Below are 19,595 nucleotides of genomic sequence, written 5' to 3' on the forward strand. Positions count from 1 at the left end.
TACTCGACTTTTTCATTATATGTGTGAATAAGGCAGTATATAATATACAAAAATGTATATTTTGCAAACTAAGATGCAAGAGTTATTGAAATGTTTCTTGATTTTTGAACGTTTTATCTATATTTATAGAAACCTTTTTTTTTTATATGAAAAGGTGGGAGGGGTAGGGGAAAAGGGTTGTGACCAAAATGATTTTTTTTTGTGTATTTTTATACAAAGCAAATAAATTTAAATTATGTGATCTTCATATATGTGATCACTGATCATTTAATGTGATCTTTATAAACTGGTTTTAGGAGTTAAAAACATTTTGGTTAAATTAGTTTTGATTTAGTGTATTTTTAATTGATATTCTTATTATGTTATTTCATATAATCTGTTTTAAAGTTTAACAATGGTATTTTGAAAAATTTAACTGCAAATTTTGCAGATATTCAACACATTTTATTTCCAGTAACCTCTGGGGTACAAAAAGGTTTCATCCTTGATTCTTTGCTGTTTCTCTTTTCTATATTATTGACAGGGGCCCTGTCAATGATATGTATACAAAACCTGTTTTCCTGTTTTTTAGAATTTTTCTTGTCATCTTGTTTTATTAAGTTTTTAACTGCCTCTATATTTCAAAAGTATGTATATATATACATTTATATTTGGGTTTAATCATCCTGGGAAATCTCTTTGTTGATAAAGGTTTTGAAAAGCTTTGGTAAATCATTTTATTTTTATGCTGATATTAAAATATATTGTCTCAATGATTTAGCAATGGACATCAAACACATATAAAATTCTCTTTTGTGTTTACCATATCTGACCACGTCGATATCATGCCTGAAAGTTTGTTAACGACTTTTTTCTTCTCATTAGGTTTAGTATCAGCTTAAAACAAAAATTCGGCCCTATTAGACAAAACAATTAAATCCTAGGGCTTGATTTTGACAAGAACTGGGCCCAAGTTTAATAAAATAAGGCCATAATTGAGTTGGTAGCCTAGGCAGTTTAATATGTTTTAATGTTCTTTTCTTTGCTGTTACTTAATTTGAGGGAAGCTTTTGATAAAAAACTTGAAGATTGAAAATCATAAAAACGCATGCATTGTATCTCACAGGTGAAATGATCTCACTGGCTCTATTCGTTTTTAAACACAAAATCAGACATTCTTTTTCTTTTTTTTTCTTTTTTTTTAAGCATCTTCGCTTCCAACAAGGCTGCAAGCAACAACTAATCAGAGTTGGAAGTTACTGGAAGAGAAAAGATGAAGATTGTAGTGCAAGATAAAGATTGACAGACGACTTAAAGGATTGCAAATTATATGAATCAGGAAAGCAAAATGAAGTAAGCGAATTTCAAAGGACTGGTGTTCGAGGGAAAAAGCTAGACAAATAAGAGTTTTTGGAGCACTTAAGTACAGTCACCGAAAAAGAATGAGACTTAAATTAAATGACGAGTAACACTAGAATGAATTTTAGTAGATGGTACAAGAGACGCTACCTCCTTAGAGCAGTACCCATTATAGTACTTGTAGAAAAGAGAAAGAGAAGCAACATTACGACAATGTAATAATGGTTGGAGGTTGGCTGCTAGAGCAAGTCCAACTATAAAAGTGCATCATTAGAAGATCCGCCCCAGATATGGCAACAGTATTCCATACAATGACAGATGATTGAGATTTATAGAGATAGAGAATAGAACCCAAAGTAAAAAAGTGTCGAGCTCGATAAAAAGATGCAACCTTAACAAATGCTAATTTTGCAACAGATTTGATATATGGTTTCTAAAGAAAGATCAGAAGTAAGAGTTAAACCTAGAAGATGAAGGGGAGATGACTTATCGCTTAGATTACCGTTCATAAATATAGGAAGATCTAAATTATTGCAATTACATTTAACTGAAAAAATTGAGTTTTATCTAAATTGAAGTATACCAGCCACTGTGAGCCCCATGCTGTCGCAGAAGTGAGATCCTTTTTAAGCTCAAATGCCCCCTCCAAGCAATCAGAGTGTGTTGGCTTCTTATCATGACAAGAATAAATGGTAGTATCATCAGCAAACAATGCCATCCTAGATATATAAGGTGAGAAAATCTGGAAGATCGTTTATTAAAAATTAAAAAGAGTATAGGGCCAAGGATAGAACTTTGAGGAACCCCTGAAGTTACATAATAAGTAGAAGAATGCTGTCCATCGAGGACAACATTTATATTACGATTAGAAAGGAAGAATTCAATAATCTTAATAATGTTACCAGATACACCGTAAGAAGAAAACTTATGGAGAAGACCAGCATGCCAAACTTTATCTAAAACTTTTGAAATGTCAAGAGCGATGGTCTTAACCTCTCCACTTTTATCTAATGCACAATAAAACCTATTGGTTATTACTGTTAGCAAATCAGTTAAACAACGAGAAGATCGAAATCCATATTGTTGATCAGAAAGTAAGTTATTAGATTCAAGATGAGAGATAAAGTGTTTGTTAATTAAAGATTCAAAAACCTTGCTTATGATAGGAAGAAGACTAATGGGACGGTAGTAAGATGAATCAGATCGCTCTCCAGAATTTTTTAAAATAGGGATAACAGATGCCGCTTTCCAGCAGGCTGGAAAACAAGACTCTGATAAGCACTTGCTGAATAGTTTTGAAAGTATAGACAACAGCTCCGGAGAACACTTCTGCAAGATTATGAAAGGTATGTTGTCCAGACCACAAGCTGTAGAAGAGTCTAAGCAGGAAATCACTTTAGATACAGAAACTGGAGTGATACGAATGTCAAGCAATGGATCAACTTGTTTGACGGCTATATTAGGTTATATACAAAGTTATGTAAGAAGCACATTTGTCAACAGGAAGATGAAAGATTTCAACCCAAGGCCCATCACAAAGAAAATCATAGAAAGAATCCCAGTCAGCTTTAAGGTAGTTGTAAGAGGTACAATGATAGAGGGACAAGCAGGGACACCATCCATGAGCAACACGGCACTGTTAATACATTGATATTTTTCAGCTGTTGATGGAATCAGCCTTTCTGAAGCTACCACAGAGTTTGGGAAACCTGACTACCAGCCGGCTTCAAAACCATAAAACTGAGTTTTAGAGCTGTACCCTCATTAGGAGATAATAGAATGAGTTGCATAGTCATAAAAACAGAGACACAAGCAAGAGTCTGTTTACCCCTTAAGTCTTTGCATAGGAGGCCTTCTACAAGACAGTAGTCAGATGCAGGTAACATCTGCCCAAGATGAGTATTTTTATCGAGACACCATCTCTAGCCTTTACTCAACCAAGAGCCCCAAGGAAGGGGGGTATTTTAAGTCGGAGTTGGCATCTCTAAGCCTTTGCCTAAAAAGGCGTATCCTATAAGGCAGCAGGACATGAAGTAGATTGTACTGGGTTATATGTTACCAGTACCAGGATAACCTGACCTGACAAATGATTTGCTCAGAAACTCTAAAAAACGAGCATTGCTTGAAACATTGATCAGAAACTCTAAAGAATAAGCTAACTTTCAAGATTCCTATTAGAAAACCTGTTTTGTTAAAGATTTTATTACAAGTAATCAACAATTCTTTGTTTTTCTATGTTTCTGCTGTGTTTTGGGCATTTTTGAAGTTTCTAAAAATTAATAGTTTACTCTCTTAAGCATCAATTAAAACAATGCTATCAAATGTCTCTTTATTCAAAGTCTTTTCTTCACAAATGACACAGAAAAGAGAGGAATTGCAATTGTGACAAGCTATCCAAAAATTCTTGTGCAAGATGAAAAGTGTTAATGGATTTCGCAGCTGGTAGAGCATAAGAGTTAATGTGCTAATTTCTAGAAGAAAACAATATTTATATACAGTAAAATTTTTTATCTTGTGTAAAATATTTGTGAGAATCAAATTACATATTGAATATATTTAAAAATGTGAAAATGACACAATTTGTTAAAGGGGTCCCCAAGTGCCAAGACAATTTGTTTTCATCTTTTAATATTTTAATCCTTAAAACTTAAGTTTCTACTCAATTAAATTTTCCAAAACAAATTATTTATCAAGATAATAACAAAAAACTTCTAAATTTAATGCCATTTTTTTTCTCTCCAAGTTAAGTTCTAGCTCTTAGATTTTTTTTAAATACTGGTCTGATTAATCCATTTTTGAATTTAATAAATGTCAAAACAAAGAAGTTTTTTAAATAACTTAAAATCGAATTATAAATTTTATATTATTTTTGGGTTTTTCCTTTTACAGTTAATTTCTATGCAGCAGAATGCTGCATAAAACTTAACTGTAAAAGGAAAAACTTAACTGTAAAACTAACCTATAAAACCTAAAGCAAAATAAAAATCATGCAATGAATAAGTAACATTCTAAATGTCAAACTTATATTTAATTTATTTTTAAATTAAAACTAAGTGCCATACCAATCAAGTATATACCAATCAAGTATATACCAATCAAGTATATACCAATCAAGTATATTCAAATCAAGTATATACAATTCAAGTATATACAAATCAAGTATAGAATATTTGAATTTAAAAATTCTTCTGACATTTGTTAAAAACAAGTTCTGCTAATAAAATCTTAAAACCAAAAAATGAAATTTAATTTTTTTGGATTTATTGAAAATTAGTCCAAATAGATTTTTTTATTTGTATATGAAAACAAAAACTTAAATGTACTTAAAAATAAAACAAAGTAGAAAAGCAGTATTCTCCATTTAATTTGAGTAAGTTTACAATTGCCAGTAGTGCTGTCTTTGTTTGCTGTTGGAACAACTAAGTTATTAGGTGTTTCTGCACTAGATTTTTAGACAGCAGATGCTGTGAACAGAGAGCTTCAGGTAAGAGAATATGAATAAAATGTTATTAGAATGACACAACTACTTTAAAAACTGGCTAGTTGATTGTAATTTTAAATGAAAATTTTGAGTTGTAAGAAGAATCTTTAGGGTGAAACCCACCGTGGCTAACTTGTAAAGGTTTCTTGCATATGTTCATAACCTACCTAAAGGAAACTTTTTTGGGGGTGAAGCTGAATAGTTCAGAAATTTTTTTCGGGGGGACACCCTATTAAGTATGCAAAAATATTTGTATTTGTATATATAGGTGTGTGTGTGTGTGTGTGTGCGTGCACATATATATATATGTACGTGTGTGAGTATATATATTAAAATATTTGATATATATGTTATTAATTTTCTTTGATAATAATATGAAATATTTTCAAAGAAAGTTATCATTATTAAATCAATGTTATAAAAATATACTTTTCAAGATGTTGCATTCGACAGGCATATTTTCCTATCAATTAAAAAACGTACATGTTGAAACAAAATTATTTTATGCTAAAACTCTTAGGAATTAAATGTGCTTGAATAAATTATAAAGTCTGTAGATTTCCTCAAAAAAGCACATGTTTTAAAGACTTAAAAATTACACCCAAATGGAGAAAGCAAGCTTTGACTAAAACTACAAAGTTAATTTTTCTTGGTATGCTTTTATTACTTTGTTTTACTCATAAAAATTCAATCCAACCTATTTTTAATCTAATCTATTTTTTTTTTATCTAATCTATTTTTTTTTAAACATTCTCTTTAATATGAACACAACTTTTCTCAACAAAAAAAAGAAACATTTGAATTTTTTTGATTAAAACAAAAGAATAAAAGCATACCAAGAAAAACTAAATTTTTTTTTAGTAGAAGCTCGTCTTCTTCACTTTTTTTGTAGGTCAAATAGTCTTCATACACTCTAATCTACATACTTGATAATTTATTCAAGCGCATTTTATTCCTAAGAGTTTTTTAGTACATGACATCATTGATTTTTTTTTTTGTTAAAAAGATAGATTATGGAAACAATCAAGAAAAGTATTGATGTCATATACTAAAACTCTTTTAAAAAACCCACTTGAATAAATTATCAAGTCTGTAAATTGCGGAATATATTATGAAGACTATTTGACCTACAACAAAACAGAGAAGGTTAGCTTTGACTAAAAAAATAAAGTTTTAAAATGAAAATAAAGTTTTTTAAAAGCCTTCAGTTATAGTGACTGTGAGACCACTACAGTTAGAGACTACTCTTTTTTTTAATTGTTTTTACAAATTTTTCTCAACTCTTTAGCTTCTAAACATTGATAAACATTCTAAGCCTTGATAAACAATACTGCTGTACAGAAAAGTAGTTTGATACTAATGTGGTGGGAATCGAAAACAGACAGAGTTTGTCTTCTTGTTTACTAAGTGTTTTATTACACCTACTAATGTTTTTATTAATTACTTGTACCATCTACTAAAATTCATTCCCATGTTATTCATTATTCTATTAAGTCTCATCCTTTTACTGTGATTGTTCCTAAGTGCTCTAAAAATTCTTATTCGTCCAGTTTTTTTCCTTAATCATCAGTTCTTTGGAATTCACTTCCTTTATCTTGTTTTCCTAATTCATATAATTTGTACTATTTTAAGTTGCCTGTCTTCTTCATCTTTTCTCTTCTAGTAACTTCCAACTCTAATAGTGGTTGCTTGCAGCCTTGTTGGGAGTGAAGATGTTGAAAAAAAAACTTCGATTTTAAAGTTTTAGTTTCTGTTACTTTCACCTAAAAAATTTTTTTGTTATTTTCGAATTTTTATATAATTTTGCCTCCTTTAAGTCTCAACATACTTTTCAAAAAAGAAGTTTTTTCATACTATTAAGGACCTGTCTGATGTTTAAAGGTTTTTTTGCTACCTATAAAAATATTTTTTATTCAATAGATTTTTTAATCCAGGTTTATTTATATAAAATACATTTTGGGGGTCCAAGTGAACAATCTTGTAAATGTTTTTTTAAGAATCATCTTTTCAATCAATCAGCTTTTATTTATATGCTTTTGTAAATATATACTTTTTGTTATTATTTATATTATTTTGTAAATATATATTTTTTTCAAAGTTCAAATTTTTTTTCAGTGGTTGATAGTGGCAAAAACTTGATTTTAAAAAATTTTAAAATCAAGTTTTTACACACCTGCAGGTTGATTAGTTAACCTTGACTTTTTGTTTTCACACTGTACTGTCTTAATTATTTATACTCCAATAATTTATCACAAATCACATTGTTTCATCATTTTTGCATTTTTAAAATTTGCTATAAATTGCATTGAATCATTAAATGCAAAATTGATTTTTTTTAAAGTTTATAAATTTTAATAGCATGAAAATCAATCTTATTCCACTACATGTTCCTTGATAGAGAAGTATAGCGCACCAGACTTTGTGTTCAGAGAAGAGAATCTTCAAACGCTGGTTGATGAATATATTCCAGCTGGTTGGTATTATGATTTTATTTATTTTAATGTTATTTTTTTGTAATCATTGTTTTTGGTTGCGTTTCAACTCAAATATATTTAGATTGGATTGTTGCAAATCTTTCTTTATCAATATCCAAAGCCCAATCATTTTTGATTATCAGCAGAGTAGCTGCTTTTAAGTCTCCTGCGATTGTCAAAATCAATATATCATCATCCAATCAAGAGGTAAGAATATTTATTGGTTATTTTCCAAAAATATTTGAAGATTGCAGAAGAATCCCATCCTAAATTGGGTTTAAAATTGATTTATAGAAAGAAACAGAGAGAGATTTAATCTGCGATTTAGCTGCTGCATTTGATGAGGACTTGTTCGAGAGCTTCGATTCTATATTATCTAATAGTAAGGAAAGTATGAATATTAAAAACAAAAGTCAATGGTGGAATGAGCGATTACGGCTAGACAAGCAAATGAAAGTAAGTGAATTTAAAAATTAAGCTCATAACTCAATTTTAAATTATCGAAAATTTTTTCAATAGTTGATAATTTTAACAATAAATAATAATTTAAAAAATTTATAGTTAGTCATTGAATTTTAAATATTTAATCAAATTCCTGCAAAAATATGAAATTTTAATGTTTTAAAATATATAAATTCATAATTGTACTAACCTTATTGAGGCCCTGCTATTTTACCCAGCTATATTAGCTTTTAATAATAATAACTAACTAGCAGCCAGCAACCTATAATACAGGTTATTAGTTAATAAATCATTAATTACAATTTAACTTGATCTGTAAAATATAAGACTTTTTAGTTTTGTTTGTGTTTAGTTAACAACATAAAAAAACCACATAGCTTAAGTTAATATTTTCTTTTTAAAATCAGTTATAACAGCAGCAGAGTAGGAAAGCCAAGTACAGCCTGCCAATCCTTTAAAAAAACATTATCATCTTAAATTACAAATGTATTATTTTATATTAAATTTTAATGACTTTTAGAGAAAATAAGAATAATAAAAATAGCTGGCTAGTATAACAGCCTAGCTCTAATACACTGCAAGTCATTGTTAGTTCATTTAACCTGCTAGTTCTACACGAAAGTAACTATTTTGTTGATTGTATTAAATTTTGATCATAGTAATGTGACTACTCTGTCAGTATTTATTAGTTACTGATATTTTCAAAGTTGTTTAAAATTTATCAAGAAAATCTGTAACAACAACTGGTGATTCCACTAACAAAAGTAGCTTTGTTAAATTTTATATAAAAAATCTGGTGTTTAATATTAAAACAATAGTTGTTTATAAATTAAGCACATTTGTAAACAAAACATTATTTGTGTAAAATTTGTTTAATAACATAAGATTTTGTGAATGCTCATCAGATTTGAAAAAAAAAACTAAACTTTTCATGTTTGAAATAAATAAAAAAAAAGCAAACTTTGATAGTTGTATTTATTGAAAAAAGTTTTACTGCAAATTCCAGTGCAAGGTCAAATAAAGAAATTACCTAATAATCATTTCTAATGATAGACGCTAACAGGAAGGTAAACTGAGCTGTCTATCAACACGAAACATCGCAAAAATAGCCCACTGCATAAGATGTTTGTGAATATACATTACGTTACGCTAAACAATAACAGACTTGTGTTTCCAGAATAATTTAAAAAATGCTATATGATAAAATCTAGTTCTAACTGCTGCCAAGAAACACCACAAATTAGTAACTTATTATTTATAAGAACACTTGAACTTGAGGAACAATTTAATTATTTATATTATAAATTAGTAAACGACTTATAAAGCATTTCTTATACATGGTCATTATCAATTGTAATATCAAAAAATAAGAAAAACTTAGTGAAAAAAAGAGGGTTCCATTGATACCTTTTTTTAATGAAGATTTATTAACAAACTAATGTTTGTTAATAAATCTTCAATTAAAATCCATTCTGTAGGTAATCTTACTCCATAGTACATCATTCCACACCAGCACAGGGCAGTAGCTCTTTTGGCTAAGAGCGATGGCTTGTGGCCTACGGTGACTAATGTGTGCATTCGATCTATTGAAATCCATTCTGTAGGTCTTACGTCTGGCTCTGGTGTGCTAGCCCATAAACGCAAGGAGTGAGTGTGTTTAGCTTTCTATTCACCCGATTTGAAAGTGAATGAAAACATAACGAGACCATACTAGACGACGGACGACGTTCCATACAAACGGAACATACTTATGCACTACATCATCACACCTGTTGACATCAACAGTCTCTAAAATCAGTATATCAAATATTTGTTCTTTATTATATACTTTTGTTCATAATCTTTTTTTGGCCTTATCCTTGTATATTTATTCAGATTTGTGTTATAATTTGTGAATGAGACCGCATATTTGTGAGAAACATAACAGCGCAAAAATTCTCCACAAAAATACGTTTTAGCATATTTTTATAACAAATGTATTCCTGGTTGGAATGTACTGAACTATACTACTAGATAAGTTTAGACATATCATGATCTCATTAGGTTTTTTGTTTCTATCTAGTTTTCTTGATCTGACGTTGCTAAGTTAGTTTGTTGTGGTTTGCACTATACAGTGTTCACTAACGTTCTTTTGGTTGTTTTGTCAATAATATTGTTTTTTTACATTACATTTTTCAGTGGTTATAAGCTATTAGTAAGAAGTTGCATTTATTGTCTCATCTGTTTATTTTCTCACTATTATCTGCCTACTGATTATATGTCTACTTTTATCTCTGGCTAATCATTGTTTAATTTATCTGAGTCTGTTTTGTGTGATTTTTTTACTTATCAGGCAAGATTTATATTTCTCATACTACTGGAGTTACCACATTTTCTACCATATTTTCTGCTAACTACTTTTGTACTAACCACAAACCATCTTAACTTAGTTTTGATGTTTATGTGTGGTATTTACTTATTATATTTATAAGATACATTTCAGTCATAAAAGAAACGGTAAGTTACTCATAATTATTAATTACTATTTTCTATTTGCTTTGTGTTATTTCTATACATTAAAATTGTTTATATTAATACATGTGCATGCATGCATGTGTACACGTTTGTCTCTTCTAGTGTAAATGTACATGATATTTATATGTATTTACATATTTGTTTATATTCGCACCACGCGCATCCCTCACCACCCTCATGAGATCTCTAAGAATGTTGAAGCTGTATTAAAAACTGGGATAGGGATTGGGATTTTTGGCTTTTGTAGTGTAGTCCTATTATATTGCAATATTGACTAGCATGATATAGAGTGCAGGCGGTGAGATCTGTTGCAAGGACATGCCCCTGACGAGTGGCATTAGTGCAGGTCTCGGGCTCTCCGAAACATCATTGGTGATCGCAGTGCATTCCTGAGGAGGGGGATCACCATTATCCACTACTTAATTCTGATTGGTTATCATGGCACCAACATTTTTTTACCTCTTACACCCACATATTATAGCACTTTGTGAGCTTTATATTATGAATTTGTTACATTAACGACATTTATATACTTTTATCTCACACAGGTGATTATCAGTTTTCAATTTATTATCTAGAGTTTGGACCATACATAGTAGCACATTTATTAGCCTATTTTTTCTTTTTATATTGCCCATACTATCATTTTTTATCATTTTACTTAATATTTTGTTATTTACTTATTTTATTTTATTGTTTTTGTATGGTGCGATAATTTTAGCCATGGTTGTCGTTAATAAACCAGCGTATCTATATCGACTTGTTTACTCATAGACCATTGTTTTATTATTTGTTAAGGATGACTAGAGCGTGAGTTATTGTTCACCCTATCCCTGAACCCTAAATTTTTTCCTCCTACAAAATAGTCTTTACATTCATTTATGATTCTCACCCAATGACATCATCTACAATCTACTCCTATTTTCACATCTCCCAGGTCTACTTAACGGGACAGCTCCGTTGGTCACTTTTTACGATCTTTATGTCACATAAACAAACAAATTTATTGTGGCTGGTGACCCCCGACTTTTTCCAATGTGCACCACAATGACGAAACAGACATTAGGCTATCCTGCTGGATGTGGTTACGGCGCTCAATAACCTAATGACTACACTGACTCTCACCCACACGTTCATTCCGAAGCTCCACAATGCACGCCGGACCAGCGCTCGCTGACAATGTGCTCAGATCTAAAATCTCACTCCATAGTACATCATTCCACACCAGCACAGGGCAGTAGCTCTTTTGACTAAGAGTGATGGCTTGTGGCCTATGGTGACTAATGTGTGCATTCGAAATCCATTCTGTAGGTCTTACATCTGACTCTAATGTGCTAGCCCATAAGTGCAAGGAGTGAGTGTGTTTAGCTTTCTATTCACCGGATTTGAAAGTGAACAAAAACATAACGAGACCATACGAGACAACCAAATGGTACATACTAATACACTACACCATCACACCTGTAGACATCAACAGTCTCTAAAATCAGTATATCAAATATTTGTTCTTTGTTACATATGTTCTACACACAGAGTCACTAGAGCGTTAGTTGTTTCTTCCCATGCCCCCTTATTGTCTATTCTTCGTTTTTCTACTTAACAAAAGTCTTGCCACACATTTTATATTTTCTTATGATTTTTATTTTTATTCAATGACACCATCTGCAATCTGTTTTTATTTTCACATTTCCAGGTCCAGGTCATTAGGACGGCTCGGTTGGTCACTTTTTGCGATCTTTGTGTCGCATAAACAATTAAAAAGTAATACAATTACTGTTTAAGTTTATAAAAAAAATTTAAAATCATTTTAATTTAAAATTATTACAAACAGTTATTATAAAAATTTAATAAAATCAGATGTAAAAATAATGTAGTGATTAAATTATAATAATTCTTTTTTTCTAATAATAATCTTAATAAAACTTAATTGTCGTTTAATATTGCAACTTGAAAATTTTAATTGGATGTCGTTTAATATTGCAACTTAAGAAACAAAAAGAAAGTTATGATAAAAATTTAATATATGTAAAGTTGCATTTTTAATTAAAATATAAAATATCATTATTCTTTGATTGAAGAAACTAAAACATGTAGCTTAAACAAAAAAAGAAAGATAGGTAACTTAACAAATTCTCATATTAATATTTAGGCATTAATTATAGTGAGATTCATACTTAGTCTTAGTTTCAAAGTGTCTAAAACATGGCTTGGCACTAAATACTGGCAAAAAACATCACAACACCGCTTAAATGGCAAGGGTAAAAATCAAGTATTAAAAATCTGATATTATTTTTAACATTTTCCGCGTATAAAACTTTAAATGCAAAATATTTATCAAATGTTAAAAAAAAACAAATTAATTTTCTGAACATGCAACATAAAGTTGAACATTCGAGAAACAATATTTTAGATATACACTAACTCTATTAAACATTTGACCTTGAATTTTATTGATTGTTATAAAAGTACTAAACCGAAAGAAACTTTTAAAAAGAAACTTAAAAGTTTTATAGATTTTTTCAAAATCTATAAAACTTTTAAGTGCTATAAACTTGTTTAGAAAATTAAGTGTAAAATTAAGTTGCTTATTTTGGAGAATAGCTGGCGCTTTCATATAACTTTAATGTTTAAATGCACAATATCAATGACAGGTTATGTTTTATTTAGAAATTTGCTAACAGATTTGTTAACAACTCATCAGGTTTCTGAAATGTGATGATGCATAATATTTTAGTCTATCAAACTTACTTTGAATATAATACTGTGATGGATCCTATTTATATAGATTAGGTATTAGCTATGTGTTCTCCGTTCCAAGTTTTAACTGCGTTAAAGACACGTAGTATTTTTGATGTATACTTATTCAATAATTAACAACAAATGTCATTAGTTTACAATAAATGTTTTTCCTTATTAAAATTAAGATTTGGTTTTGTTTAATTATTGCTAATTATTTATTTCTTATTATTTTTGATATTAATAATTATTATGTTTGATGCTTAATGGTTTTTACAATCATATAACTAAACCCACATTTATGAAACAATTATGTTTTACTGTGACCTGAGGTGTGTTGCAACAATTTTTTTCCCTAAGATAAGGTGTTATGCAACAATTTTTATTTAGCGATGAAACTTCTTTAAACTCTTTCTTTTTTTTTTTGTACATTGTATAATGTTATCAATTATTTAGAATCTTGTGAAACGAATAGAAGAAGAGTGGTTAGGGGGATGGAAAGGAATGATATTAGGTAATTTTCAAGATAGCAAACTCAATGAAGAAATAGATTGGTTGACTGATAGTATAATGATAAATTTCAAAAAAGATATTGGGGTGGAAGTTGATCGTGATCTTTTAAAGGTAAGCTAACTTTTTTTTTTTATTAATAAGTACATCAAAATAAACAGCTTTGAATCCTGTATAAATACTTTTTTGTAGACCTTTATTTTTGGTTTCAGTGATAGTTTTCAGTGATAGTATTCAGAAGTTTTAATAGAGGCTTAAATCCCTGTCTAGACTAGTAACAGGCTGTCAAAGTTGGTAACAACATAGGCTTTTTTTTTTTTAAAGAAACATTGTCTTAACATGTTTATAGCTATAACTTTTTTTGTGTTCACACCAAATTTAATGATTATTTATACAATGTGATGTGTTACTTGTGTAATAGATTATAAATGTTTACCTTGAACTTAATAAAATAATTTTATTATGTAATAAAAAATAATGTAAATAATTATATGTAATAAATTATGTGTTAATTGTTTAAATCAATGGTTACCTAATACTTCTTAAATAATACCCATAAGTCATAATTTTTTTATCAGCAAAAGGCTTACATGTTTCTTCAATACATAGCAGCTTAAGGTATCACAATGGACAGCTCAAAGTATCACCATGGGCGCAAATGGCAGAGTTATGAAAATAGAAATACAAAAAAAATAAAAATGAAAATAGCATAAAAATAAAAATAGAAATATAACTCATAAAAGAAAAGTTTTAAAAAACTCATCTTCCTCATATAAATTGCCAATGCCGCAACCTTCATTAAAAATGAATAATTTAGCTAAGTGGTGATGGACTCCATACAGAGTGTGATTGCTTTGTGCCCATGGCATATTTATAATATTGTTAAGAGTAGGATCAAAACACAACTCTTGAAATTTGTCAATTTTAATTTTACATCGACAAGAAACTATACTAAGTATTAGGCTTCTTGGAAAAAGTAAAAATATTTTTTTTGTACATACAGAAGAATAAATTCTTTATAGTAAGTATATTTTTTACAAACACTCTTAATATCTATCCATTAGTTTCAGTAGTTTTTTTGCAAATCATACAATCTGCACCTCCTGATGACGAGTCGTTTTAATTTCAAATCCTCAATTGTATCTTGTTAATAAACAGAAAACATATCACTTTGGCATTTAATTTTTCTCTTGCAATATCAGTTGATAGTAACATAAGATCTAGCAAATCTTGATTAGTTTTTGGTTCCCTTATCAAAAAAACTGGACATAATTATCTCAATGTATGTAATGAATAGTTTTACATTTTTATTTTATGTATTAGTTTACTTTTGCTGAAACACACACAAAACACAATCAAATAAGTATTAAATGTATTTTTCTTAATTTTAACCATAATAAATTTTTAATTAGTATTTAAATTTTCTTAATTAATATTTAAATATTTTCAGGGAAATGCATGTAGTATATAATTATTATTGATATAAACATTATTTGTTATAAATATTATTTGATGGAAAATAGAAACCTGTTTTCTCGCTTAATTGACAGTTGTTTGCAATTCTTTTCTTAGAAAAATTTTTGCTGAAAAATTGCACAAATGCTTTAATGACTTTTAATCTTTTGGTATATATGTATGTTTTGGTATATATGTATGTTTGGTATATATGTATGCTTTGGTATATATATGTATGTTTGGTACATATGTATGTTTTGGTATAAATGTCTGTTTTGGTATATATGTATGTTTTATACATTTTTAAAACTGTAAACTATGAGTCTTGAAAGTATCAAAATTTTTGTTTCAGATTTTAGTTGATGGTTATACAACATGCTCCAAAGCAAAAATTAAAGATGCATTAATCTACTTGTTACAGGAAAATTCTGATCGTGGCATGGAGGTATTGAAATACTAGTTAAATTTTCTCGTAAATAATCAACAATTTTGCATTAATTTGAATTAACATAATTCAAGATTGTGTTTTAAATATTGTTTAATATTTAAAACACAATCTTAATACTTGTATAGCTTTTTGAAAAATTTATTTTTATTATGGTTTCTTAATTTTTTGCTTTGTGCTGATTTTAATATCACCAGTAGCTTTAACCTGGAAGTTTATATAAAGAATATATTTTTTAGTATTTCTATTTATTTTTATTTTTATTATTTTTAAACATTTAAAAAATAAAAGGTCATTTTTACTTTTCAACTCTTTAAAAATATTTAAATTTGTTTGTGTTATTTTTAGATAATGACAACAATAATCGAGAAAAAAAGAAAGGATGACAAAAATAGGTTTTTATCTTCTTTTTTTCTTCTTGAAAACAGTTTTACATAAAATCAAAATTCACAAGAGAAAGATAAGTTAAATAACATCTTGATTCATATTTGAGGATAATAAAGAAGAACCAAAATTTAGATCTTGTATTTTCATTTTAAGCTTTTCTCTTTCAAATTTTTATATTTCTGCCTTTACCATTATTTTCTGATGTGTCTGTAATGTCTTTTTTATTTCTAAACACTTATCTTCCTTTCTGTTCTAAATATTACATGTTTACATTTTTTTATTGTTGTGTATTATCTTAATTGTCTAGATTGTGTATTATCTTATCTTTATTTATTATTATTATTATATATTATTTATTATATTATCTAGTGTATTATTTTAATGATCTAGATAATTGAAAAAATAGCAGATCAGCATATTGATTAATATATGGAATATTATTTTATGAGAAACAGACAAAATTAGAATTAGAGTTGCTTATAAAATCACTGAAATATGTATTAGAAAAAACCTTTGTTCTTTACATTTCCATATATATATTAATTTCAGAAGAAGTATGACTTAATCATCATAGAGTTGTTCCTGAACTTACAAATATGCTTTTTGTTTAGTCACCAACTCTGGGAATTAGGGTTGGCATTGCTAAATGTTTATCTAAGTTATTTCAACTTGTTTATTCATCCAGGCCTTGAAAAGGCAAAAATAATTTTAAAAAAAACTGTGAAAATACAATTTTCACAGTTTTCACTCAATTTTGATGTGGTGAAAATACAATTCTTTTAAAAAACAGATCTTATTTATTTGTATATGGGGTAAAATTAAATATGGGTTAAATTTTTTATCAATAAAAACACTGCTAACAAAGCATCACTTGCGTAAGCATATTTGGGTGATATTTATGTAAAAATCAATGTAAACCTTAAGTTAAAATTACAGTTATGTTTTATCAAAAACTTTCATTGATTTGTTAAAGTTTTTTTCATGTTTATTATTTTAACTGTCATTAAAAGTTTAAAAATGGTTACTAAAGAAAATTTATTCAACCCAAAACAAATTCTCAATTGTTTTGTATTGAAAATCTTTGTTTCTGTGAAACAAAAAAGGTCTCTCAGAGATTTAATAAATTTAGCAATGCTCCCATAAAATATCAATTTGAAAAAAATGATTCCCAAAAGATTTGTTAATATTTAATAGTTTATTAGTTGATCTCATTATTTTAGTTAGCAATTTAAATTTGGGATCAGAACGTGTATTCTTTAGCTTAATTGCAATTAAGACATTTATGATAAAAGCTATAAATGCATTAGACAAATATACTGTTCAAAGTAATTTGTAAGGCAGAGTCAGAAAATAAGACTGTATGATATATATATATATATATATATATATATATATATATATATATATATATATATATATATATATATATATATATATATTACAATTTATCACATCTGGTTTTTGTATCACTCATAATTTGTGATCTATTGTATATACTTGTTGTTTAGTACATTACTATTTAAATCTTTTGGTTCAATTATGTTTTCATTATTTCATTTTCATTTGAATGTACTTTCAGATTATCATCAGAAGATTTCAAAATGCGGAACTTGGTTGTTCTAGTACTTGATAAGGTACTCAATTATGTAATTATGATAATTTATGTAAATTGAATTTAAAGTATAAAGAAAGTAATCATTTTTTTGTAATTGCTTTAATAGTGCATTGTCTAACATTTTCAATTTATCTTAAACTTTTACCAAAAAAACTTCAAAATTCAAAATGTTCAAAATAATTTTTGAAGTTTTAGTTAACTTTGTCTATTCTGTTTATTATGGATGTGAAATACTATTTTTTATGATTGTAACATTTTATGTTGCTTTTTAACATGAACTTAGCATTAGTTAATTTTTTAATATTTATTCAAAGTAAATATTCAAATGCAACTATATATATCAGCCCTCAGATTTAGGAAAAATAAGGTCAGCAATAACTTGGTAACCTTAATCTGTGTGAGGACGGCATCAGGCCGGCAGAAAAAATGTGAAACAAAGGTTTGACCATAAAACAAAGAAACAAGATGATTTTTTGCCAACCTCAAACACTTTTAGGTCAGCAAAAAATCAGTCCTAATTTCAAGGGCTTATATATATATATATATATATATATATATATATATATATATATATATATATATATATATATACATTTACAATATTGGCCATTAATAAAAATCCATCATGTTATCTTAGTATGAATATAAGTTTGAAATTAAGTATTTTATAAACTAAAAGTGATTATTTCCTAAGTTTTTTTTTTTATTGAAATAAATAATCACAATATAAATTTGTTAAAAAGTAATAAAAGTGAAAAAAATTAAAAACTAAAACATTGAAATTAAAGTAAGTGTTCATTTGTATCAACAAAAAAAAAAAGTGGCCAAAATAAACAAACCATACAAACAAAATTAACAAACCTTAATAAAGAAATACTTACAAAACATAAAAAAAAAGAATTAGTATTTTGTTGACGATTCTTTTGCTTTTAAGAATTTATTGGTATGATTTGGCATGGAGTTCACTAAATTCTGAACAATCACGTTTGGATCACTATTCAGTAATTTTGTTACAAATTCTTTCAGCTGGTCCAGATCATTTATTTTAATTCTACCAAGATTGTGGTTTAACCCAGACCACAAGTTCTCTATGTAATTGAGATCTGGACTATTGGCAGGCCAAGACATGGTTTTAATGTTGTTTGCTAAGATTTGCAAGCAATTGTTTTTTAACAATTGCTTGCAAATCTTAGCAGCATGTACCATTATCTTGTGGGAAGATTCCCATGTCTTTTGGGAAAATATCAATAGAAGGCATCAAATAATTATCCAATATGTCTAAATATCTTAGAGAATCAAGTCTTTCAACAAATATTTTGAAACTACCAACACCTTCATAGTTCATGCAGGCCCAGATGCCAATACTACCACCACCATGTTTTGTTCTATTCGTAGAACAATTTAGGTCCATTTTGTAATGTGGCTTTCTTCTCAGCATGACTTGGTTTTTTCTTAAATCAACTTCAACATTTATTTTATCTCTGAAAAAATTGTTGTGCCACATACTCAAAGACCAAATTTTATGAGCTAGACACCAGGTTTTTCTTGTTTCTGATTTTTTATCAATAGACGTAGTTTTCCGCAAGCAGCTTGCCACATGTAATTATGTTTTTGTAGTACTCTTCTAATTTTTTCAGTACTAGCAATAACATCTGAAGCTTTTTGTCTTTTTCGACTGAGATCACTAGATAACAAACTTCTTTTTTTTTTCACCATGCTATTAAGTGAGCGTTCATTTCTTTTATTTGTAATGTCTTCCAGGACATAGAGGATTTTGAACTGTATTGTATTTTATTTGTAATGCTGAGTTTTACAGGACATAGAGGATTTTGAACTGTATTGTATCCTTAATACTGGCTGATTATTCTGCTAAAAGTGGCATGTGTGGTGTTAAAAAGTTTTGCAATTTCTCTCATTAAGATGTATTGTTCATTCATTACTGTGATTTTACATTTTGTTATATTATCAATAATTTTCTCAGTCAGTTTGATTGTTTTATTACTGAAATATTGTAGCTATTTAGATGATTTTTTTTTTATGATTTTTCTATTTTATTTTTGATGATGATTTTTCTATTTTATTTGACGCAAATCTTTCAAATATTTATAACAATTTAAATGAAAATTCTCAATTATAAATAGTTCCCAAATAAGTGCAAAGTTTTAATCAAAGACAAAT

General features: G+C 28.1%; 1 protein-coding gene across 3 annotated transcripts in view; it reads left to right on the plus strand.

Moving 5' to 3' along the window:
* The window catches only part of LOC101239166 (uncharacterized), a 111,808-nt gene that overhangs the window by 62,956 nt on the left and 29,257 nt on the right, over window positions 1–19,595 (plus strand). For all 3 annotated transcript variants that reach the window (XM_065810029.1, XM_065810028.1, XM_065810030.1), the window contains 7 exons: window positions 7,178–7,292; window positions 7,376–7,500; window positions 7,588–7,749; window positions 13,462–13,629; window positions 15,323–15,415; window positions 15,764–15,810; window positions 17,382–17,436. In XM_065810029.1, coding sequence (XP_065666101.1) covers window positions 7,178–7,292; window positions 7,376–7,500; window positions 7,588–7,749; window positions 13,462–13,629; window positions 15,323–15,415; window positions 15,764–15,810; window positions 17,382–17,436 — 765 coding nt within the window. The remainder of the gene's footprint in view (window positions 1–7,177; window positions 7,293–7,375; window positions 7,501–7,587; window positions 7,750–13,461; window positions 13,630–15,322; window positions 15,416–15,763; window positions 15,811–17,381; window positions 17,437–19,595) is intronic.

This window comes from Hydra vulgaris, chromosome 11 (assembly GCF_038396675.1).
Source record: "Hydra vulgaris chromosome 11, alternate assembly HydraT2T_AEP".
Taxonomy (NCBI): domain Eukaryota; kingdom Metazoa; phylum Cnidaria; class Hydrozoa; order Anthoathecata; family Hydridae; genus Hydra; species Hydra vulgaris.